General features: G+C 47.3%; 1 protein-coding gene across 1 annotated transcript; it reads right to left on the reverse strand.

Moving 5' to 3' along the window:
* Positions 1–401: 401 nt before the first annotated feature.
* Positions 402–25,286, reverse strand: RPS6KA4 (ribosomal protein S6 kinase A4). Its single transcript, XM_030217806.1, has 17 exons — positions 24,783–25,286; positions 22,479–22,550; positions 18,825–19,043; positions 18,600–18,715; positions 18,177–18,284; positions 17,039–17,119; positions 15,777–15,880; positions 15,430–15,580; positions 5,562–5,723; positions 5,219–5,344; positions 4,991–5,124; positions 4,769–4,862; positions 3,912–4,082; positions 3,617–3,808; positions 3,257–3,416; positions 2,764–2,927; positions 402–898 (listed from the first exon to the last, which is right to left on the reverse strand). The coding sequence occupies exons 1-17, from the start codon at positions 24,844–24,846 to the stop codon at positions 677–679; spliced, it is 2,340 nt and encodes a 779-aa protein (XP_030073666.1). The 5' UTR covers positions 24,847–25,286; the 3' UTR covers positions 402–676.
* Positions 25,287–25,683: the final 397 nt, after the last annotated feature.

Genomic DNA, 25,683 nt, shown 5'->3' on the forward strand with positions numbered 1-25,683 from the left:
CCAAATATGTAAAACAAAAGGGAATTTTTGAACCAGGAACATAAGTACATAACTACATAAGTAATGCCACACTGGGAAAAGACCAAGGGCCCATCGAGTCCAGCATCCTGACCATGACAGCGGCCAATCCAGGCCAAGGGCACCTGGCAAGCTTCCCAAACGTACAAACATTCTATACATGCTATTCCTGGAATTGTGGATTTTTCCCAAGTCCATTTAGTAGTGGTTTATGGACTTGTCCTTTAGGAAACCGTCCAACCCCTTTTTAAACTCTGCCAAGCTAACTGCCTTCACCACGTTCTCCGGCAACGAATTCCAGAGTTTAATTATGCGTTAGGTGAAGAAACATTTTCTCTGATTTGTTTTAAATTTACTACACTGTAGTTTCACCGCATGCCCCCTAGTCCTAGTATTTTTGGAAAACGTGAACAGACGCTTCACATCCACCTGTTCCACTCCACTCATTATTTTATATGGGCAGAATGAGGTGGAAGTTAGGTGGCAGCTGATCTGAGAACTGAGACTGAAGGAAGGAGGATCTCCCGTTTTCCTCATTCTGTCTGCAGAGCATCCCATTTAAAAATGTAAAGCCATAATAAAACCCATAACAGAAATACAGCCAGCAATAAACAAGCAGTGTGTCCGCAGTATTGTGACAGAACCTTCCACCAGTGTGCTAAGAGGGCGGGGAGAAGGTGTCTGTCTTTTTGAGAGGCCCCTTGGACTTGGGGGAGCGAGTGGGAGCAGGTCTGGAGGACGATGAGGAGGACGACGAAGATGAGGAGCTGCGCCGAGTTTCCACTCCAGTGCTGGACATCTTCAGCTTCCGCCTCTTGGCCAGGGGTGCATTGTCCACACTCTTCAGAAAAAATCCCTCTCGCTTCCCTCTGTTAAATGCCTGGAAGAGAGAGGAAGGTGGAGAGTGAGCAAGAGACGAGAGGAAGGAAATATATAGTAAAGAAGGGAGGCGGACCTAGCATGAAGGGTAAAAGGCACCCATATTTCCGTGCTGTTTATGCACGTAAATGTACAGAACACCAGCACTTTCATGGGTAAGTGTACACTGAGACACCTATGTAGTGACAAAGCAACTAAACACCATTCTGTCAGGATGTGCATAAGTGGCCAGGGCCGGTACTTGGGTCCCTTGTACTCCCCTGCAAACTATCCGTTGGCCCCCCCCTGGTCCAGCATCTCCCTCCCCCCTTCTCCCACCCCACACCCTTTTTCAGCCCAGTGCCTTAAAAGGTGAAGAACAAAAGTTGTTTTTTTTACTTGACAGCTTTTTAATTTATTTGAAAGTTTCCCATATGTAGATATAAATATCAAGAAATAAAAATTGAATATCAGTAAAACTGCTTAAACAAAATTATTGTAGCTGGTGAAAAGAGCACTAATAAAGGCTATATATTTGTGCTCCTTTTTCTACACTGTTCTATATAATACAGTAATATATGGCCAAATTTCAGTGAGGCTATCCTGTTTACTGATGGGTTCATCTTAACTGTTGTTGTAATCTGCCTTGGGAAGCCTGGTGTTATAAAGATTGGAAGTAAAATTAAACTCTTCTTTCATTGGGGCACACATGGAATCACATCTTCATTTTGAACAAATGGATTATTCTGTTTTGCAAATGTGTCAGGGACAAGTGGTTTTCGTAAGTCAAAATAATTAAAAAATATATATTTTCTTTCATGCAGATCTCATTTGTTTTAACACTAGTAAATGGGCTTTAAGCCCTTAATGCAGTCCATTGGTTTCCTTGTATTTTGTCCTTGTGATGACTTATACTATGCCAAAACCTGCCCCCCCCCCCCCCCACAGTAATACTGCCAACCCCCTCCAGTGTGCTATAGTTCTACCTTGCTGCCCACCCTGGTGTAGTGGCCTCTGCGGCTGCAGGGGCAGGAAAGAATCCCATTTTTTCTTGCCTGCTGCCACTACTCTGTCTCCAGTGCTCTCCGCTTTTCTCTTCTGTGCTGCGGGTGTCGTCGCCATGTTTTCCCCAAATCCAGCAGGGCCGTCCACGTCACAGAAAAGTGGAGAGCGCCGCAGATGGAGTAGCGGCAACGAGCAGGAAAGAGTGGGACTCTTTCCTGCCTCCTGAACTGCAGAGGCCACTACACCACTAGGGCGGGCGGCAAGGTAGTAGTACGTGGGAGGGGGATGGTGGCATTGCTGTGGCGGTGAAGGGAGGGTAAGCAAGGGTAAGCATGGCAGTCTCTGGCGCTCCCTGAATGTTGGCGCCCCCCCGCCATGCATACTCTGCTTACCGCGTTCCGCCGGCCCTGTAAGTGGCACAGTGCATAAATGCAAGGAGGGCATTCACAAGGGGAGGGGGGGGGACTTATGTGCCTAGCTTACACCAGGTCTATGGCAGATATAACTGCAGACACCTAAATGTAAGATGTGCTGATACTGGGTTACACTAGTAATCGAAACGGAGTCTGGGCGCCCACATGCCATTGTAGAATAGGCTCTCACTGTGCAGCACTAGGGCACCTAAAAGGAAGCGCCAACTCATAAAACTACTCCCTTAGTGGGTAATGGGATCTGTCCCCACTGCGGCTTCCTGCTTGTATTCTTATAATAGTGGATATTAAACAATATATTCACACACACTTTCTCCTCCCCATCTTCCTACTGTTCACACGAACACGTCTTTTCACTCTCCCACACACCTTGCCTGCCTCTCCACCTCACTCCTCCCTCTTCCTTACACCCACATATCCTCCTCCCTTCCCCTCGCATATCAGCTGTTACCATGAATGTGGCATTGACATAGGAGCGGACAGTGGATCCTGTGGACTCCAGGATGTCGGGGGTCATCAGCGGTGTGGAGGACAGGGCACTGCCGTCCTGCAGCCATTCACTGTAGCGCAGGCTGGACATCTTCAGCCGCTTGGCAGGATCCACCGTGAGAAGGCCTGTGACAAAGGAGGAAATTACCATGGTGATGGATATAAGCTTGTAATCACCATGGCAGCAGGCATAGACACTAATTGCCATAGCAACCACCGCAAGGTAATGACACCATTGATATGACAAATTCCATTGTCTGGTACATAAAGAAGCAGCTGAAGCATATTAACAGGTGTTACTTACAAGACTGTATTGCGAGAGGACTAGAAGCCATCTTTGATGAACCCAGGGGGAGGGGGTGATATTAAGAACAATAAAACATAAAGCCCCTGAACTACGTGCTTGGCCCTAGAATATACAACAGCAAAACATGCAGACAGCTCCATTTTCATACCTCGCACCAGCTCCTTGGCTCCCTCAGAGACATTCTTCCAGGCTTCACCCTCTAGTGAAAACTCCCCCTCCTTAATCTTCCGCATAATGTCAGCAGCATGAGCCATGGCTGTCCCCTTTTGCGTGCTTTGGAAGGGCACCTGTCCCGAGAGCATGGTGTACTGTGGAGAGCAAAAAGGGGCACTGAGCAAGTGGGAAAGGACAGAAGGGATGAAAAGAAGTGGGGAGGGAATAGGAAGACAGCAGAGGAGAAAAAGGTGGTGAAAGACTGTGAGGGGAAACAAGCGAGAGAGGACAGAAGGTAAGAGATAGCTGATAAGAGAGAGGACATTGGGACAGAGAAGAGTGGAGAAGGATGTACCAGGATGACTCCCAGACTCCAGAGGTCACAGGATTCGTCATAACCCTCGTCTTTGAACAGCTCAGGGGCTGCATATTGCAGGGTGAAGCAAGGGGTCTGCATGGGCTGGCTATTCTGAGGCCGCAACCGTGCGAAACCAAAGTCGATCACTTTCACCGGTGCATCCTGCGACTCATCTGCAAACAGGATATTCTGGAGGGGGCAGAAGAGAAGCAAAGCTTACACATGAAAAGGCAGCAAAGTGAGCAGCTCTCAGTGCTAGATGCTACACATCCCCTGGGCCCCAGACTCCCACCTCAGGCTTCAGGTCTCGATGCACCACTCCCGCATCATGCATGAAGCTGACGGCCGACACTAGGCTGCGCAGGATCTGACTTGCCTCCGACTCACTGAAGTGCTTCTTCTTTTTAATGCGGTCCAACAGCTCTCCGCCCTGAAGCAGCTCCATCACCAGATATGTGTGGTACTGATAGGGGCAGACATTAGGAAAACATCTTATTTACTGAACTAGAAGGGCAGGCAGCGATAGGCAAAGGGTAACTAGGTAAGGTTCCTGGAGTCAGGGTTTGCATCTACCCTCGAGTTCTGGTTCTGATACTCAGGCTCCTCCCAGCAACTCACACAAGACCCCTAGCAATCCCTTTTTCTTACCAATGAGCCCTTCAAAACTCTACCTGCCTGATGCCTCTCGGTCTCCCAGCAGTCCTTCTACCCAGTATGGTCCTTTTATCCAGCATGGGGCTAGTGTCTCCTGGGAAATATCCTTCCTAGCAAAGCCTCTAGCACAACCACATGTTCCTCTCTGGCATGGCCCCTAGAATCCCCAATGTGGCCCTTGTCACCCAGCACTCCTCTTATCTACATTGACTCTTCTCAGTCCCTGAGCATTCTCCAGCAAGGTATAGCCTTCACTGGTCTTGCAGCTTTCCATACATCCATTGTGGTCCCCACTACAGCCTCCTGTGCTCCGCTTGACCAGTCTGACCCTGATGTCCACCAGTACTCCTCTCGTCCTTTTCATCTCACAGCTTTCATTCAGCGTGGCCCCTGATGTTCACATGTGACTACTTGGTTTCCAGCTGTCCAGCATTGCCCCTGGCACCCTTAATTCTCTGCCCATCCAGTGCTTCCCTGATGTTCCCCAGTTGTTACCTGGTCATGGTGCACTTCATGCAGCTTCACTATGTTGGGATGAGGCTCGCACAGCTTCAGTGCAGTGATTTCCCGCTGCACGCTGCCCTCCATCCTGTGCCACAGACAAGAAATTCAGCAACCAGATCCCAGGACTCCCATCTCTGCCCACTCCCCCCCCCCAAAGTTCTCCTCCACCCTTGCTAACAGTTTCATCCCATCTTCCCACGACCCCCCACCCACCTCTTGCTCAGGATCTTCACAGCGTACGCATTCCCCGTCTGCTTACTGTGACATTTCCGACAGATGGAGAAGCTGCCCTCTCCCAGCGCTGGCTCCTTCATGTCCAAATCATAAAGCTGGAAAAAGGCCGAATCCTGTGGAGTAGGGAGAGGTTAGAGCTTTGCAGATGCATAAAACACCCCTCACCTACCCAGACAGTAAATGTCAGAAACACTCAAGCAAGCTCACTTTAATCATGGCACTGCGAGCCACAGCAGCACTGCCCGGTCGCTCTGAATTCATATGGAGATCCATCACATCGGTCATCACAGCATTGCGATTAAAGAGAATGGAAGGTGCAATGAAAGAATACCCCTGTAGGAGAACAAGGGGCATAAGTATAGCGTGAGAGCAGACCAGAGGTGTCATACACCTGGAACACAGAATTTGAGTTTAAAGAAGTCCTATGGGGGATTATAGGTTGTACATGATGTGTGTCTGAACACAGGATCCACGTTTTGAGGGGGCGGGGGGGGGGGGGGGGTCCTGTTGCAGAGTACTAAGGGAAGCACATACCATGAGTTGGAAGTACCTGGAACACAGGATCCGAGTTGGGGGGAGTTCCTGCCGGAGAATACACTGGGTCCATGCTGGTGAATTCTTCTGCAAAGTTGCTGACATCCAGCTCGTTACGGATCTCAGGTTTAAAGGGGGCCTTCATTTTTTTCTCTGCCAAATCTGCCCAATTCAGCCCCTATTGGAAAACAGGAAGAGTAGAGAAGATACTAAGCAGAGGAATTAAGGACAGCACCTTCCCATCAGACAAGGCATCTCTCAGTCTGTTCCAGCATGCTGTGGTATGATTGCCTCAGGCCTCTAAGAAGAAAACACTTTACTAACTTGAATGGAGCGGGGGATACAACCTAAGGCCCTCATGATCAAAAGCCCCGCGCTGTTCCAAACAGCGCTCTAAAAATAGCGCTGGAACAGCGCGGGGCTTTACCGCACGGATTATCAAAGATAATGCATACAAATTTAAGCAGCGCAATTATCTTTATCATGTAAAAGTGCGGGCGAATTGTGCCGAGCATGCGCTCAGCACAATCCTCCCGCACTTGCTTGTCAAAAGGCCAAACCTGTCAAACACCCTGCCCCGCCCAGCGCATCCCAGGATGCAATGGGCGGGGCTGGGCGCCGCCATTTTGCGGCTGCGTCGACTGGAAGAGGGAGGCAGGCTGCGTCCCTCCTCCAACTAAAGGTAGGGGGGCCGGGAGGGGGGTTGTCATTACTACTATTAGTACTAATTCTACTTATCCTCACGGACCACCAGAGATTGGAAGGACAACGCTGGGGGTGGGGAGTTGGGGTGGGCTGGAGGTCCACTGGACCTCCAGCCCCCACCCCCCCAGTCGCTGGGTGGGAGGGTGGGAGAGGGTTTGGCCAGCGGCGGCCACTTGACATTTTCTGGGGGTTTGGGGGGGCTGGAGACCCACCGGATCTCCAGCCCTCCCTGAACATGGGAGGGTGGGATCGTCGGGGGGACCGGAGGTCCACCAGACCTCCAGCCCCTTGTTCGCGTTTGCTTTGGGGGGGAACGGGGGCCTGCCAGCATGCAACTGCATGCTGGACAGGGCTCACCATTCCTCCCCAATGATCGGCAAACTCTAATGACAGCTCGGAGCTGGCGTTGAGTTTGCCGCAGCCAGCGACACAATCTTTGGTGCGCTGGACGCTGATCATTGGGGATGAATGCATTAAGCGCTGATTAGCCTGCATTTGCCGGTTACTTGTGCTAAGAGCCCTGTTTAGCATGCATTTGCATGCTACTTGTGCTACAAGCCCTCGAGTGCGTTGTTTCACGCACTCGAGGGCTCTGATCATGGGTCGGCAGCAAACTCCGGCGCTAGTATGGCGTTAACAGCCTCTAGTGCTGGAGTTTGCTTTTGATCATGAGGGCCTTAATGAGCAGCAGTACCACAGCATCCAGCTTCTAAGAGGGTCAGAGTGACCTGTATGGGAGGGAATTTTGACTACAGCCTCACTATCCTTGGTGACTGTGGAGATTATTTCTTGGTAATAACACCGGCTGCTGACTTAAGCTTTGGTTTTATAAGAAGCAAAGTTAAAGATGGCAAGGTCTGAATGGCCTATCAGTAGAGGTGGTGGAAACCACCAGAGAGGGAGATTTTAGGCAGGCTTGAGAAAGGAGTTGGAAGGTTGGGGGGGGGGGGGGGAAGTTGGTGCTAGACTGCATATGAGAATTTATATCCACTTCTTCCCAAAATGGATGAAACCTCAGCAAGGCAGGCTGGAAGGCACATTCTGGCCTTTATCCACCATCATTTATTATGTTAACTAGTAAAAAAGGCCCGTTTCTGAGAGCAATGAAACGGGCGCCAGCAAGGTTTTCATCGAAGTGTGTATGTTTGAGAGTGAGTGTGTGAGAGAGAGAGACAGAGTGAATGTGCGAGTGTGTATGTGTGAGAGAGAGTGAGACTGTCTGTGTGAGAGTGTGTGTTCGAGAAAGAGATTGTACCGCAGGGGTCCCCCCTCCGTGTGTTGGCGTGCTTCCCCCTCCCCCCTGTGTTTCCTTTTCCCATTTCCTTCTCGTCCCCCTCCCCCCTCCCAGCCTCAGGTCGTGGGCCCCCCGGCCTCGAGGATTGTGGGCCCTCCGTCTGGCGGCGTTTTTCTGCATCGTAGTGTGTATGTGAGAGAGTGTATGTGAGAGAGAGAGAGAGAGAGAGAGTGAATGTGCGAGTGTGTGTGTGACAGAGTGAGAGTGAGAGAGAGTGTGTGTGTGTGTGTGTGTGCGAGAATGAGTGTGTGTGTGTGTGAGAGGGAATCCCAGGTTGAGGGTGTTGGCCCCCCTCCCTTGGCCTTTCAGGATGGTGGTCCCTCCGTCGCCCGGCGTTTTTCGCCCTCCCCCCTCCCTTCCCCCCTCGCAGCTTCAGGTTCGAGTGCCCCCCCCCCTTCCTGCGCCTTTCTGGGTTGTGGCCCTCCCTCCGACTGTGATATAGCTGGCTCCCTTCCTGGCACGTTCAGGCAGGCTGGCTCCCTGCGTGTGGCCTAGGTTCAGGCTGCCTGCCCGCGTCGCTCCCTCCGTGTCTCCGAGTTTGTGCAGGGCGATGGGAGTCCTGCGGATTTGGAAAATGGCCATGGATGGGCAAGGGGAGTTCACGTGTCGCCGATGCCTGCGTCCCCACCTCCCTCCCTCTGACGTTGTGTGGGCGATGTTATCCTCTGGAGGTGGGAAATGGCCACCGAGGGTCAGGGGGAGATGGCGTTTGGCCGAGTGTCATTGTGCCACCCTCGACGTCATGATGTTATGACGCGAGGGCGAGCCAGACACTCCTGGCCAAACCGGATATCTCTGGCGCCACCCTCGACGTCATGACGTTATGACGCGAGGGCGGGCCAGACACTCCTGGCCAAACTGGATATCTCTGGCGCCTCAAGTTTCCGGCTTGAGGCTTCATGGAACGTTGGAGGTGCCTTTTATTATATAGAGATATAAGACAGGGGAACAGGAGGAGCCTCACAGACTATTCCAGTACACTACCATAAAATGGATGAATAAAGGGAGAACCCTAAGTTCCCAGCTCATCTCACTGACCAATGGATGTGAGGGTTAGTCCTGGTGCTTTAGGGAGAAATAGTCGGTGTGGCCTGCTAAAAGCATCACAAATCCAGGAATGCAGGGTTCAGAAAATGAGCTTCAGTTCTCAATATCCCCCTTCAAAGTCACCCAGAACCTGCTAAGAGCTTACTGGGTTAAAAGGGGTGGCAGAGATATCTCAAGGAAGGGAGAGACTTGATCACGGTTAACAACTGGTTCTAAAAGATTTGATCACATTACCGCCCCTCCCCCTTTATTCGGTTAAACTGGCTACCCATCCCTTTTCAGATTCTTTTCAAGATATTCTGCTCAACTCACAAGGTCTATTATTTAGGTACTCTACTTGGCTTCTCTCAGGATTCTATTCACCACTTCTAGGCATTTAGGACTAAATTCTATATATGGTGCATGAAAAATCAACACCGAAAATATTTCTGCCTGGCATATTTGTTTATAGAATACACCTAGTGGCCATGCCTGCACCTAACTCTAGGTATATCCATTTATGCCAAGTAAAATGGTGTAAATACCAGTGCCTAAGTTAGGCATGGAGCAGGTGTATTTTATAACCGTGTGTGTAGATTTTCAGAACGCCCATAGTCCACCCATTTCACGCTGATGGCCATACCTCCTTTTGGCAGCGAATATTAGAATCTACACGCATCACTTTACAGAATATGCCTAGCAAGCTGTGCGAATAAATTCTAATTAATACCAATCAGTAGCGATAATTGCTTGTTAAGTGGCAATTATCGGCGCTGATTGGCTTAAGTAATTAAATTGTGCACGCAAATCCAGAATATGATCGGATTTGCACGTGCAATTTCAATCAAGCTATATATTTATTTAGATTTTACTCACACCTTTTTCAGTAGTAGCTCAAGGTGAGTTACATTCAGGTACACTGGGTATTTCTCTGTCCCAGGAGGGCTCACAATCTAGGTCTGTACCTGAGACAATGGAGGGTTAAGTGACTTGCCCAAGATCACAAGGAGTAGCAGTGGGATTTGAACTGGCCACCTCCGGATTGCAAGACCGGTGCTCTAACCACTTGGTCACTCCTATAGAATCTGGGGCTTAAGGTCTACTGATCCCCACCGTTTAGTTCTCCCCAGTCCCAAGGTAGCCCACTTAGAACCCACAAGGCATATTGCGTAACATTTTATTGCTCCAAACTGCCTTGTTTGCGGTCAGAGCAAACCTTTTCCAAATTTAAGTTGTTAAAATTTCATTTCTTTCAATGGGTGTTTGGGTTACAGCCACTGAGTGAATAGCTGGATCTCATTTGAAATGGTATTAGCCTCCTACTGTTGGTTCTTGGATGTTTGTGATCTATCCTGTGAGCTTATGGCATTCCTTTCCTATTTTAATTTATTTTTATTAATATGTGATTGTTAACTGCTTAGACCTGCTTATCAGTACAAGTGGTATAATATCAAGCATAATAAACTATAATCATTAAGGAAGGCATCTGTAAGACCTTTGCTAAAGAGTCCCTCATTAGATGCTGGAGTGATTAGTAATTATCAGTCGATATCAAATTTACCTTTTATAGTGAAGGTGATTGAAAAGAGTGTTCATGATCAATTGATTGGATTTCTTGATAGTCATCAAGTTTTAGACCAATTTCAGTTTGGTTTTCACAATGATCACCACACTGAAACATTATTATTGTCTTTGTTGGATACAATTTGTGCTGGATTTGATAAGGGATCTTGTTTCCTTTTGCTATCATTGAATATTTCTGCTGCTTTTGATACCATCAACCAAGAGATTTTACTACGCTGGTTAAAGTCGATTGGGATAGATGGTATTGTTTTGAATGGTTTGTTTTGTATTTGTCAATGAGACAATTTTGTGTGATACAGAGTCAAGAGCTTATGAATTTTCTTCAGGTGTTCCACTCAGCTTTATCAGCAACTTTAATGTTTTTCTTAAACCTTTATGTATCTTGCTCTATACATTGATCTTAGATTATCAAATTTATGCTGATGATATTCAGTTTCTTTTAAGAGCAGGAGAGCCATTTTCTAAGACTTTGGATTTGCTCAAATTGTCTTTAAGCATGATGAAACAATGGATGATGAGTAATCATCTTAACATAATCTGAGTATTATTAAGTTTATCTACTCATTCAATTCCATCTTTCCCTAAGACTTGCATGATTGATGGAATGAAAGTATCTTTTGTCCAGGAAACTAAATCATTAGGCGTGATTATTGATTCAACATTCTCAATGCAAGAACAGACATGTAATACAATCAAAAAGTTTTTTTTTTCCAAAATTATCTATTCATTCAATTCCATCTTTCCCTAAGACTTGAATTGATAGAATGGAAATATCTTTTGTGCAGAAAGCTAAATCATCAGGTGTGATTATTGATTCAACATTATCAATGCAAGAACAGATATGTAATACTATCAAAGTGTTGCCATACTGAGACAGACCGAAGGTCCATCAAGCCCAGCATCCTGTTTCCAACAGTGGTCAATCCAGGTTACAAGTACTTGGCAAGATCCCAAAATAGTACAATACATATTATGCTGCTTATCCTAGAAATCAGCAGTGGATTTTCCCCAAGTCCATCTTAATAAACTACAGCTCCCTGTGACTCTGGGCAAGTCACTGAACCCTCCATTGCCACAGGTACGAATAAGTACCTGTATATACTATGTAAACCGCTTTGAATGTAGTTACAAAAACCACAGATAGGCGGTATATCAAGCCTCATTCCCCCTTTATGGACTTTTCTTTTAGGAAGCCATCCAAATTTTTTTTAAACCCTGTAAGCTAACTGCTTTTACTACATTCTCTGGAAAATTAAGAATGATCAGAGACCTTAAGCATCTTTTGACTGATTACAACTTTACAACGGTATTTCAGAGTGTTGTTAATCCCCATTAATAAGTGTTTCTAAATGCTCCTTGAAATCTTTGCAAATTGTACAGAATGCTACTGCATGATTCAGTGGCGTATCTACGTGGGGCCACAAGGGCCTGGCCCCCCAAATTTCCTGTGGGCCCCTGGTTTTGCTTTCAGGGGTGTTCAACCCCTGCCAGCTGAAGCGCTGTCTTCCCCTCATGTCGAGCACGCTCAATTTCACTAAAAGGAGCATGCAGGTCGTGAGGGGAAGACAGAGGAGGGCAGGCAATGCGGCGGCGCCAGAGACCAGTGCTGGACAATGCATCAGCTTGCGGGGGTTGGAGACCCCTGCCAGCCAAGGTATTTGCTGCGGCAGTGGGTGGAAAGTGGCAGGGTGGCGGGGGGCGAGCAGCAGGGCAGCACGGCGGCGGGACGGCAGAACAAAATGTGTCCCCCCACTTTGGGCTCTGGCCCTCTCCCACTGCGAGGTCTGGCTACGCCCCTGGCACGATTAATTGCCAGACATTCGAGAAGAGAGCATATTACGCCCATTTTGATTGCACTGTATTGGTTGCTGATCGAGTATTGGATTCATTATTTTACTATTGGTGTTTAAAGTTTTGATTAATAAAATTTCATTAGAACTATTGTCTACATTGCATTTATACCAACCTTCACGGACTTTATGATCGTCAGTCTCTCAGGACTGGCTGTCACATCCCTCGCTCCCTCAGTCTGTTCCTCCCTTGGAAGCGAGCCCCGGGGAGAGGATCCCACGATCATGGACGGCATACCTGGCCCCTGCCCCGATGGCCGACTATCTCGGTCTCGGGACGGGCATGGCCAGGCTCCTTCGCGGAGATGGCCGGCCTTTCTGAGATCGCGGCTAAAGGCCGGGATCCATCGGGGCGATGGCCGGCCTTTCCGAGGCGGTGTCCAAAGGCCGGCATTCACAGCCTCCGTGTTCCCCATCGCCGGCTGTGGAGTCCGCGCTCATACTGGCAGGGAAGATGGCGCCGGGATGCGGGGGTCAGCATCTTCTCCGCATCCTGAGCGCGGGAGCCAGAACTCTGCCCTGGAGGATCCAGATTGGGACGATGGAACTGAGGCTCCGCCTGAGGGCCGGGGTTGGACCAATCAGAGTGATTCTTTGAGCGATGACGTTCGACGTGGCCGCCCCTGTCAGCTGGGCCTCAGCTGCTGATAGCTGACAGTATTTAAAGAGCAGGTTCTCTGCAGGATGTTGCTTCGGCTTCTGTTTCCAGAGGTTCCAGCCTTCTTGTGGGATTGCTTGAACTTTGTAGTTAGCTCCCTGACTTTCCCGTGTGACCATTTGCCTGTTCCTGGACTATTCTATTTGCCGCCTGCCTTGACTATTTGCCTGTTCCTGGACTATTCTATTTGTCGCCTGCCTTGACCATTTGCCTGCTCCTGGACTATTCTATTTGCCACCTGCCTTGACCATTTGCCTGCCTGCAGTTCGTGGTGCTGGTCCTGTGGTGCCCGGTCAGTCCGTCAACCCCCCGGTTCTGGAAGTCCCGCTGGCCGCCTGCAGCTGGGGGCTCAACCCCCGGTGAACGGTGGTTGCTGCGGGTGAAGACTAGGGGTTGCTCGGCTGTCCTCGGGGAACGACTGGGGTTATCCATCCGCTCCCCTGCGGGACCCAAGGGCTCACTAGGTCATCAGACGAGACACTGGCCTACCACTTTGATTAGTATTACAAATTGTGTTCAACTGATTGAACAGTGGATGTTGGGTAATTATCTTAAATTAAATCATGAAAAAAACAATTTTATGTGGCTGGATCCCTGCAACTCAGAACTTCCTCAAAGTTTTAGAACTTTCAGATTCCTTTGTATTTGAATATTTGTTCTAAGATATTAGATGTCTAAGTGGATAGTTCAATGACTTTTTCTTGCCATGTCAAAACCCTTATTCAGAAATCTTTTTAGTTGATCAAAAACTTAAGGACTATTTGTAAATTTTTTGCTAGTTCAGGTTCTAATTTTATCTAGAATATTATCTATGTTGGATGTTCGAGCACTTTGCTACAAAAGGTACAACTAATTCAGCAAGCAGCAGTTAGATTTTTTCAGCTGGTATATTTGATTTGATAATCTCGCTGTTGATTGAGCTGCACTGGCTACAGGTTGAGGCCAGGGTCCAGTTCAAATTGTGTATAATTATTTTTAAGATTTGAATGGTTTGGCCCCTTCTTATACAGGTAAAACTCGAAATCAGATACTTTTATTTTTTCTAACTGTAAAGGGTTTTAAATCTCGAAAGATGTTGAAGTCCTCAGTTTTTTACCAAGCTGTTATGATATGGGATTTGCTGCCTGTATCAATTAGCATTATTACATAGCGTGCCAGGTGCCCTTGACCTTGACCTGGATTGGCCACTGTCGGTGACAGGATGCTGGGCTAGATGGACCTTTGGTCTTTCCCAGTATGGCACTACTTATGTACTTATGTACTTATCTGATGTTTCGCCATTGCCTAAAAACTTGGCTGTTTAAGAATAATCTGTCTTAGTCAGATAGGATATTGATCATCTAAATTGTAATTCCTGGATCTATTGTGTCCAGTTTCTTGATATCTCGTAATCTGCACAAAACTTTAAAGGTAGCAATAGAAGTGAAGTGTAACATAACACAACATAGCTTCCAATTTGCTGGATGTGCCACCTTTTCACATGGTATGTCCTGAGGAGAACAAACAAAAAAGTGGGCACAAAACCAGGAGTCCCAGAGACTGGATCACAGTAAAGCTAAAACCAAATTTTATTAATTAGTATATTTGACTCGTATATTTGACGGTTGTGTCGAGTCAAATATACGAGTCAAATATACTAATTAATAAAATTTGGTTTTAGCTTTACTGTGATCCAGTCTCTGGGACTCCTGGTTTTGTGCCCACTTTTTTGTTTGTTTTACAAAGTATCCGTGGGTCTTCTTTGAGTTCTCCACGCTTTGTGGATTCTCTACGTCCTGAGGAGAACAGAACATCTATATTTTATGTTGCAGGACCTAAAATGTGAAATGACTTACCAGCAAAGATTTGGTTTCCGAGGGACTTGAAAGAATTTAAAGTTGCATTAAAGACCTTTTTGTTTGGTCAGGCCTTCAATCTGAATATATGAGTTTGATGAACAAATCAACATACAGAGTTTAAAACATATGAAACAGACATACAAACTATAATAATAAAAAAAGTCCAGATATCACTTTAATTTAAAACATCATGAAATAATTAAAGTGACATCTGGACTTTTTTTTATTATTATAGTTTGTATGTCTTGTTTCATATGTTTTAAACTCTGTATGTTGATTTGTAAAGATAGCGCGGAATAGAAATTTTGAAAAAATAAATAAATATAATTTTTAAGGTGGGGCCACTCCGGATCCATGTGAGGCTGCAATATGTGTCAATGACATCCATCCCTTCCAGCTCACCTTCAAACTTTTCAATGAGGATATCCTCAAGGAGGTGGGTGTTTCTAAATGCATTCTCTTCTTCTTTCGAAAAATGCCTTGACCTTCAAGCATATGGTTCTTACCCTCTTTTTGTTGTAAGCTTAGGTAAAGTGGCAGAGAGTAGTGAAAAAAAAAAAAAAAAGAAACCCAGAATGACAATGGGGATCACCCTAGAGGTCTCCAGAGGCCACCATTGGTCCTTGGGCCTTGCAATGAAGAATATAATCCCCAGTGGGGCTGAGCAGGACTGCGAGTTATTGCCTAGTTTGGAGGATGGACCCCTGATAAGTGTGAGGTGATCTCTGGTTTAATATTTGGCTGGGCTGATGGACCCCTCCCCCTCACCCCAGCATACCTGAAAAGGGTTTCCTGTTAACAACTGAGTGAGAGAATGGGACCATGTCATTATCGTTCCTTCTCTGGAGTACTCCTACCGGACAGGAAGGAACACATTTCATAGACACAGGATCTAAGGTAATGAGGCCCTTTCCCTTCTCCAGTCTTACCTTGAAGAAAGCATGGGATTTAATTTCTTCAGCCCCTCGAGGTCCCGATCCCAGGCGCTTCTTGGGGTCTTTATTCAACAGTTTTTGCAGTAGATCACGGGCAATAGGGCCGATGATGGAAGGAAACGGTGGATTACACTTCAGGATGCGCCTTCAGGAGAAGCCAAAAGCAAGTTCAATCTCTGATAACTCATCTTTGATAAACCCCTTCTCCCCTCCAGTACCATGGGACAAAACTGCACTGTTATCCCCACCACTGAAGGATGAGGCCTCTACATATACCCTAAGCATGGTATGACAAATATCACAGCAGCGCATGATGGTTCTGTCCAAACAGGAACCCTCACCTGGAGACTTCAGCCTGCGAGTTCTTCTCTCCCTCCAGAGTGAAGGGAGAAGCACCTGTCAGCAGCTCAAACATCAGGATTCCCAAACTCCACCAGTCCACAGACTACCGAGAGACACAGAGAGAGCGAGACAATAGGAAATTACCATAAGACCTAGCCAGTCTCTGCCCATTCTACCTTTCTGCCATGGTATGGCATGACACATCTTCCCAGACTCCCAGTTTTACTCTTCCTAACCCCTGGTTTTTCCTTCCTTGACTCCTGGTTTTCCCCTCACTTCTCCATAACACTGTCTTGGGTTCTCTTGAGTTCTGTTGTTGTACTTGCCTCATCCTTCCCCCCTGGGAAGTAGTTCCACATACCCACCACCCTTCACCCTGAAGAAATACTTGAAAACATTACCCTTGTCTCTCCTGCCACACCCCCATCCCCACTTTGGCCTCATCATATAGCCCTTTGTCTTGGGACTAGAGGTTGACTGAATTTTAGTTTCAACACCAAATCTGGCCTTGTTTCAGTTCTGAACAAAAATGCTGGTGCCCCTCTGAACAAAAATAGGCCCCACTCTGGCCTCATTCCACCCTCCCCCCACACCTGAACAAAAACGGACCCCCACTTGTTGCTCCCCCACCCCAGGCCTTACTTACAAACCTTGGTGGTCTAGTGCCTCACCAGACCAGAAGCAATCTCCAGTCAATCCTGCCCATGCTGGCTCCGCAGTCAAATAGCTGCAGAGACTGCCATGGAAGGTTGAGGCAGCCATTTTGAGATTGGAGCCAAAATGGGCAGGCGCTATCTCACTCCTGCCCATTTCAGTTCCAGTCTCAAAAAGGCTGCCACAACTTGCCCTGATGAGGTCACTAGACCACCAGGGTTTGCAGGGTAGGCCTGGGTGGGGGGCAGAGTAAGGCCGGAGTGGGGCCTGCATTTGTTGGAGGGGGGGGGGAGGGCACGTGCCAGTATAGTTTTCATTTTTGGTTTAGGCCAAAGCTGCATGGCGAATTTCGACCACAGATTCAGTTTTGGTTGAAACCGGAAAAAAAAAATAGTTTTGGTTGCCTTCTACATGGGTCTTCCTACCAGCACCTCTCTCAGCTTCCTGAATATCCCAGGGGGTAGCCCTTCAGGCCCTATTGCTTTGTTCCTGCTTTAATTAGTTCCACTGAACTCTCCAGGGTTTATTTTTCTTTGTTATAAGAAACATCAGCCCACAAGTGTCTGAAATGTGGGGAGTACAGACAGCGAGGCCCAGTGCTGCTCACCTTTCCATGTCCAGACTTCCCACGGATGATCTCTGGTGCCATATATTCAATTGTGCCACAGAAGGAGTAGGTCCGCTCTTTCTGCAGAAGAGAGAGAGAAGTCAGGAACACCATGAGGTAAAATGTGAATCCAGGAGAGCAGTAACAGGACACTACTAGGCCGAGGGTCCCTTTTGCTTCCTTTCTCCTTATGGTTTGCTGGGAACATTATTAATGATGATAATAATGACCAGTTGTTGAATCTTTTGTATGTTTTTATTATTTATATACCACCAGTGGTGTGCTGGAGCAGGCTCTCACAGGCTCGCAAGAGCTGGTTGTTAAGTTTTTAAGAATTTTGGGAGCCAGTTGTTAAAGTAAGGCCCTCCACGGCTACTTTACAACTGGCTCCCAAAATGTGGGCTTGGGCCCCCTGCTGAATTCTCTTTTACTTTGCTGGTGGGGATGCTGAGCCCTGCCAGCCAAGTAAATAGGCTACTGCCTGTTGTTAAAAATTTACCAGCACACCCCTGTATACCACCTACAAGCCTAAAAGGTATCAAAAGTGGTGTACATTCAGGTACAGTGGGCATTCTTCTGTCTCTGGAGGGCTCATGATCTAAGTTTGCACCTGAGGTAATTGAGGAGGGTTAAGTGACTTGTCCAAGATGACATTGAGCTGCAGCTGGATCTGAACCAGGCTTTCCATGTTCTCAGCCTGCTGCTCTAAAAATTGGGCTACTCGTCCACTCCTCAAACAAAATAAAAACAAGAGGATACTCCATGAAAGTAGTGACCAGCAGACTAAAAACAAATCATAGAATCTGCTGTCAAAGGATGAGGATTCACAAGTAGACTTGGAAGAGCTGTTGCTAAACCCTAGAGCTCAGCTACAAGAAACAGATTTACTTCTGGGAATCTGCTGGACACTTATGACCTTGAGACAGGATGTTGGGCTTGATGGAGCTTGGTCTGATTCAGCATGGCTTTTCTAATGTTCCTAAGTTCTTGGAAATGCATAAAAGTTAACTATGATGTCTTAAGAGAAGCGAGAGTCCAATAAGGATTTGAATCTCATGGACCCTCCCCTCCTTTTCCCTGACAGCATGGACATCACTACACCTGCTGCTCCAATGTGGTCTCAGGATCTCTCGCTTACCTCCTCGGTGACAAACTCCTTACTGAGGCCAAAGTCTGTCAGCACCACGTGACCATCGTTATCCAACAGTATGTTCTCCAGCTTAATGTCACGATAGACAATGTCCAGCTGAAAGGGGAGGGAGGACAGAGGGACAAAAGTCAAGAAAGAAGGGAGTGACAAACAGACACCTTGATAACATGCAGCTGGGGATCAGGGAGAGAGCAGATAACACAGGTGACGAGCCACAGCGAAAACAGGAAAAACAGAACCCGCTCTCAGCCAGAGCGTGGTCTGTTGTCTTCCCTGCTTAAGTGGGGATTGAGAGATGTCTAACTCTCTCCCTTCTCTGCTCCAGCACAGTTCTCCCCACCCCCTTGTAAATGAGATCTGAAACTGACCCAGGGGATCTCTTTCCTTCTAACACCCTCACCCCTCTCTCACCCGGTGCAGGTGCTCCAGCGCCAGAATAATCTCCCCAATGTAGATCCGAACCTCATCTTCCGAGAAGTGATCTCTCTGGTACAAGTGTGTGAACATCTCCCCTCCGCTGACATAGTCTAAAACAAAGAGAAGAAATGGGCAGGATGATGGGGGATCAGTACTGCCTCCACCCCAGAGGAGATGCAGCACAAAAGAGGCGAGGGGTATGGAGTAAATGGCCCTTACCCAGGATGAGATGCAGCTTGGCGTGCGTCTGGAAGGCATAGTGCAGCGTGACAAGGAACGGGGACTGCCGAATATGTTCGAGAACCATTCTCTCTGTCTTGGTGTGCTCTGTGGTTTTTGCTTTCTGTACAATGGCAGCTTTTTTCAGCACCTTCATGGCATACAGCTTCCCTGAGTCATGTCCTGTTGTCTTCCGCACCAGGAACACCTTCCCGTATGCTGTGGAAAGATGGAGTTTCAGAGCATTGGGAGTTCCAGACAGAAAGGGGTGTCTGAGCATGGGATACACCAGAGAGAAAGGGGCAGTACGGACTCCACAGACAAACTGAAAGTCCTATGGGCCAGTAGCGCTATAGAAATGATTAGTAGTAGTAGTAGTGTTCAGTGAACCACTGATACCCAAGCTATCCATCTACCTACCCAAGAATTTCTTCCTTGTTCACCCTGTTATTCATTTATTGGGATTTATTAACCATCTTTATGAAGAGATTCACCAAAGGTGGTGGTGTTTAACATCAAACTTACATTAACAGCATAACAATAGAAAAATGAACAAGTACAGACATAGAATGACAGCAACAAATTGAGGCCTAATAATAGGACTACCATGAAACAGTATCAAAAATATACACATTTAATAGCACTGAAATTCAAATAACAGAAACCATACCTTCCACAGAAAACTTTCCGCAATCTAGTATAATCCACAGTGCTCACCCCTGCCAACTACTGCAACAGCATCTTCATTGGATGCCAAGCCCAAATCATGAAAAAACTCCAAACCGCACAAAACAAAGCAGCTAGACTCATTTTTGGCAAACCACGATTCGAAAGCGCAACACCACTTCGTAAGAAACTTCACTGGTTCCCAATCAAGGAACATACAGTGGGGGAAATAAGTATTTGATCCCTTGCTGATTTTGTAAGTTTGCCCACTGACAAAGACATGAGCAGCCCATAATTGAAGGGTAGGTTATTGGTAACAGTGAGAGATAGCACATCACAAATTAAATCCGGAAAATCACATTGTGGAAAGTATATGAATTTATTTGCATTCTGCAGAGGGAAATAAGTATTTAATCCCTCTGGCAAACAAGACCTAATACTTGGTGGCAAAACCCTTGTTGGCAAGCACAGCGGTCAGACGTCTTCTGTAGTTGATGATGAGGTTTGCACACGTCAGGAGGAATTTTGGTCCACTCCTCTTTGCAGATCATCTCTAAATCATTAAGAGTTCTGGGCTGTCGCTTGGCAACTCGCAGCTTCAGCTCCCTCCATAAGTTTTCAATGGGATTAAGGTCTGGTGACTGGCTAGGCCACTCCATGACCCTAATGTGCTTCTTCCTGAGCCACTCCTTTGTTGCCTTGGCTGTATGTTTTGGGTCATTGTCGTGCTGGAAGACCCAGCCACGACCCATTTTTAAGGCCCTGGCGGAGGGAAGGAGGTTGTCACTCAGAATTGTACGGTACATGGCCCCATCCATTCTCCCATTGATGCGGTGAAGTAGTCCTGTGCCCTTAGCAGAGAAACACCCCCAAAACATAACATTTCCACCTCCATGCTTGACAGTGGGGACGGTGTTCTTTGAGTCATAGGCAGCATTTCTCTTCCTCCAAACACGGCGAGTTGAGTTCATGCCAAAGAGCTCAATTTTTGTCTCATCTGACCACAGCACCTTCTCCCAATCACTCTCGGCATCATCCAGGTGTTCACTGGCAAACTTCAGACGGGCCGTCACATGTGCCTTCCAGAGCAGGGGGACCTTGCGGGCACTGCAGGATTGCAATCCGTTATGTCGTAATGTGTTACCAATGGTTTTCGTGGTGACAGTGGTCCCAGCTGCCTTGAGATCATTGACAAGTTCCCCCCTTGTAGTTGTAGGCTGATTTCTAACCTTCCTCATGATCAAGGATACCCCACGAGGTGAGATTTTGCGTGGAGCCCCAGATCTTTGTCGATTGACAGTCATTTTGTACTTCTTCCATTTTCTTACTATGGCACCAACAGTTGTCTCCTTCTCGCCCAGCGTCTTACTGATGGTTTTGTAGCCCATTCCAGCCTTGTGCAGGTGTATGATCTTGTCCCTGACATCCTTAGACAGCTCCTTGCTCTTGGCCATTTTGTAGAGGTTAGAGTCTGACTGATTTACTGAGTCTGTGGACAGGTGTCTTTCATACAGGTGACCATTGCCGACAGCTGTCTGTCATGCAGGTAACGAGTTGATTTGGAGCATCTACCTGGTCTGTAGGGGCCAGATCTCTTACTGGTTGGTGGGGGATCAAATACTTATTTCCCTCTGCAGAATGCAAATAAATTCATATACTTTCCACAATGTGATTTTCCGGATTTAATTTGTGATGTGCTATCTCTCACTGTTACCAATAACCTACCCTTCAATTATGGGCTGCTCATGTCTTTGTCAGTGGGCAAACTTACAAAATCAGCAAGGGATCAAATACTTATTTCCCCCACTGTATAAACTTCAAAGCCCACACAATGATCCACAAGATCCTCAATGGCGAATCTCCAAGCTACATGTCCAACCTGATCGATCTTCCAGCCAGGAACTGGACCAGAACTTCTATCTCAAACTTCATCTTCCCAACTGCAAAGGCCTCAAATACAAAACATACTATGCATCCAACTTCTCTGTCATAGGCAGCCAACTCTGGAACGCCATACCTCGACACATCCGAAAAACCACTGAACACCTACCCTTCCGAAAACTGCTGAAGACTTACCTCTTCAAACAAGCCTACCCAAATGACCTATCCTAATTCTCAAACATAATTCCACAACACTAGTATTACCCACACTTCAACCCCTTCCCCACATCTCTTACTATTGTCTTACTCTATGTAACTTATGTCATCTCTACAACACTTTGTTCCATACTTTGTATCATCCCTGCGATACTTTGTACCATACTTTGTAAGCTGCACTGAACCTACTCTATATAATTATGTCATCTCGTTGATACATTGTTCCCAAACCTGTATTATCTCCGTGATACGTTGTACCACACTTTGTAAGCAGCACTGAACCTGCTATTGAGCGGGAAAGAGCGGGGTATAAATGCCACAATAAATAAATATAATATGATATAAGCATAACAACGATGGAATATCTACAGGGGCCAAGTGCAGATATATAGATGGGGACAAGATGTGCGGTACAGAGTCAGTTAGGATAAATAAGTGGGTGGCTAAACTAAAGGCAAGTTCTTTGTATAGTTAATCAAGATATAAGGAACTGATCTAAGTTACAGTTGGTGTAGTAAGCTAGTGCAGGTGCAGAATGGGTGGTATCCAGTGCGTTTTTTCTAGCGAAAAGGTGCCGGTACTCAAATGCCAGGCCACCCTTCAGGAGCGGGGTGAGCATTGAGGGACCCACTCCACAATAGCCAGCCCCCCCCCCCCCCCCTGCAACCAGTCACAGAATCTATGAGAAGGCAGAATTGGTGTATAGGGCCTGAGCTCTTTCATTAAAACCTGGGGACCATGGGTCAATTTTAGCAGACAATGGAAAAGGTGCCGGTACTCAGTACCCCCAAGTACCCCCTCAAAAAAAGCCCTGGTGGTATCTGAGGGAAAGGATAGCTTCCCCCATCACCTCAGCCCTGGTCTTTCAGAAAGCTCCTCCACTTCACTCACCCCCAGTTCCCAGGATCTTGATCAGTTCAAAATTCTCAATGCCGACTTTCTCCTCATGTCCCGTCAAGTTTGCTGCAGGATGGAAAACAGAGAAAGCAAAGTTACTGTATCACACAGGAGCAGATGTGGACATCATTCCCAGTTATGGCTCCTTCCTACTCGCTGGGCTGGGGGCACAGCAGACATCTATAGTCCTCCTGGGTTCCAGCCTTGGCTCCTATCTCCAAGCTACACTTGAGAAAACCAGTGCGGTTAAGACTGTATTGCTTTTAGGCTGACATCTTGTGGTCAGTTAAAGAAGTGCAGGGGAAGTCCACACCAAGCATTCTCTGTCAAAACAAACTCTATAGGTAGGGACAGAGGGCACAGAAGGCAGACAAATACCATGCACTATGTCTCCTTGACAAGAGCAGGATGTGAAAGAAGAAGAAACAAGGCTCTGCATGGCACTTGTCTGATGAGACCAGAGGAGGAAGTTGGGGAAAGGGGGGGGGGGGGGGGGGAAGAGAGACAGTGCAAGCATATCTCATATTGTCTCTCACCACCTTTCTCCCCAATCCTTAACTTCTGCTCAACTAACCACCCCCCTTCAATCCCTCAACACCTGCTTCAGTAGGGTATAAAGAACACTCACGAACAGTCAGAATCTTTCTCACCCACATCCCCTGAACTCCAAAAGTCCACCTAGAAACAGCGCTGAACACATTACAGAATGGACTACAGCCAAATCTAAAAACACATTCCAACTCAAGCAGTGAGGAGAGAGATACCCCCTCCTCCACCATCACATACATTCTCACACTTGCACAGAGCGCATGAATGTGGGGGTGTGCAAGCCTGGGGGTGTGTCTTTTCCTCCCACCCTCTCCTGCTGTAACCTGGACTTGGGCTGCAGTCTCTGCAGATTGCATAATACTCTCTGACTCATCCATCCACATGTAACCAGTCACCTTCTTCCAGGGAAGATTTTACAAAAGGGGTGACCCAGATTCCAGGAGGATTCATCCTGTGTGTAAGATGAGAGTCAGGGAGAATGCTTTCCTAGGTCTATACACTAAACTGGGCGGAACCACAAATGCCAGCAACTCCAGCCAAAAATGCAGGGGGTGGAAACCAGAGGACTGCTGAGGCTTGGGTGTGTCACAGAGGTGATGCACTTGGGCCTCACACGGAGGGGAAATGAGAGTATGGAGGTGACACCTGGTGGAGGAAAGGGATCCTTGAGGGTCTGGTCTAGGAGACATCTCTCCTGCACTGGCTCAGTTACCTGGACAAGCCATCTGGAGGAAGGAGTAGAACGGAAGAAGGGAGAAAATAGACATTACAATAAAATTTCAAGCTATGTGACTAGCTAAGTGTCTGTACCATGTGAGTCTTGAATTAAAAAAGAGGAACTCTACACAAACCTGGAGGACAGCCAATAGGTCAGGTTTTTAGGATATCCCTAAGAGATCTGCATACAATGAAGGCAGAAGGCATGTAAATCTCCTTCTAGCACATTCATTAGAGATATCCTGAAAATCTGATCTGCCAGCAGCCCTCAAGACTAAGGCCACACACACTACATAACATTATTATATATTCTAATTTCTGGTACAGAGAGGCACTTATACAGATCTGTACATAAGCAAATTGTGTAAATGTTAACATTTATATACCATAGAATATATACCGCTTATGTGTATAACAAATATATAATATATCCATCATATATATTATAACATATGTAGCAAGAGACAGGTTCAAACACATACACAAAATGTGAATGATGACAGAAAGCAGATACTGTTAAATAGTAATATTCTGAAAATATATCAATACAGAACTCATATACATACATGTTAACATACCACTGTCGCACAGACCTTACAACCACACTAGCATGTCCATATAGCCTAAGACTGACTGGTATATATACATAGATATGCATACACAGACAGAATGTTATAAATATATAGACACACAGATGTGTATATACACACAGTCTGAATGTGTCTGTGGAGACTATGTTACTTCAACAGTCCTAGACTGCAAACATCCCAGGTCTGATTACATGCATATACGGACATTTTACGATGGAATTAATATAGTACACACACATATATATATATATAGTCATAAAAATCGCCTAAGAATAAACAAAAACCATGCATACACAGTGCGAGAAGTCAGAATCTAAGTGCTGCAGTGAGTGGTGTGAACGGATATCACATTGCGAGATCAGACGCCTCGAGCTGGAAGGTTACAGTGTTATATGCGATATACTGGATGCGCGCACTCCCCCCTCCTCGATCCGGTGCTTACCGTGGGTGAGCCGGTGCTGCACGGTCACGGTCCCGCTCTCCTCCTCCTCCGCCCCGTCCCCCATGCCTCCGGTTCCTGCAGCTCAGTGAGGGCGGACGGGGCAGGAACCCGGGCACATAGCAGCAGCCCGAACCGATCCTGAGCTGTCAGATGCCGGCCGCCTCCTCTTGCTCCACCCACGCCGGGACGGCGGGATCCTGGTGCTCTCCGGGGCGGGGACCTCCCACCCTCCTCCCAAGTCTTCAGGCCGGAACCAGAACGCGGGCGGGGCTGCGGCTACGGGGGCCGGAGAGGACCAGAGGAAGAGAGGGGCGGGGAGAGGAGGGCAAGCAGGGCAGGGAGAAAGAAGGAGAAGAGCGAGGAAACGGACTGGGAGGGGCAGGAAGAGGCGCAGGGGAAGGGAGGGGAGATAGGGGACGGGGAGGGAGATGCAAGGAAGTCCTTGGGAGATGAGAGGAGGTTGGGGAGAGAAAGCAGTAAAGAAAGAAACGGGAGGGAGTAGAGAGAGGTTAGAGAGAAAATAAGGGAAGGGTGAGGAATGAGGCTGAGGGGGGAGAGAGAAGAGTAGGTGTGTGTGTGTGGGGGGGGGGGAGAGAACAGTGAAGAATAAAACAGGGTAGGAGGGGGAAAGGATGGAGTGTAGAGTGGAAGGAAACAAGGCAAGGGAGAGGAATGAGGGGAACAGAGAGAGAGGAGGGATAGAAATGTGGAAGGAAGCAAGGCAGGAGGGAGAAAAAGGAACAGAGAGAGAGAGTAGTAAGGGTGGGGGAGATAGGAGGAGCAGGCAGGAAAGAAACAGGGCAAGGGAGGGAGAGATGTGAGGGGGAAAGAGAGAGAAAGTGGAGCAAGGAAGGGAGAGAGAAAGTGAAGAGGGTAGAGAGGAAGGAAACAACAAGGCAAA

This window comes from Microcaecilia unicolor, chromosome 11 (genome assembly GCF_901765095.1).
Source record: "Microcaecilia unicolor chromosome 11, aMicUni1.1, whole genome shotgun sequence".
Taxonomy (NCBI): Eukaryota; Metazoa; Chordata; class Amphibia; order Gymnophiona; family Siphonopidae; genus Microcaecilia; species Microcaecilia unicolor.

Coding starts and splice junctions, on each gene's coding strand:
- RPS6KA4 (XM_030217806.1), bottom strand. CDS start 24,846: ATGGGGGACGGGGCGGAGGAGGAGGAGAGCGGGACCGTGACCGTGCAG. Junction 18,285..18,599: donor CGCTGGAGCACCTGCACCGG/GTGAGAGAGGGG, acceptor CTCCCCTTTCAG/CTGGACATTGTCTATCGTGA. Junction 4,863..4,990: donor GTGAAGATCCTGAGCAAGAG/GTGGGTGGGGGG, acceptor TCTGTGGCACAG/GATGGAGGGCAGCGTGCAGC.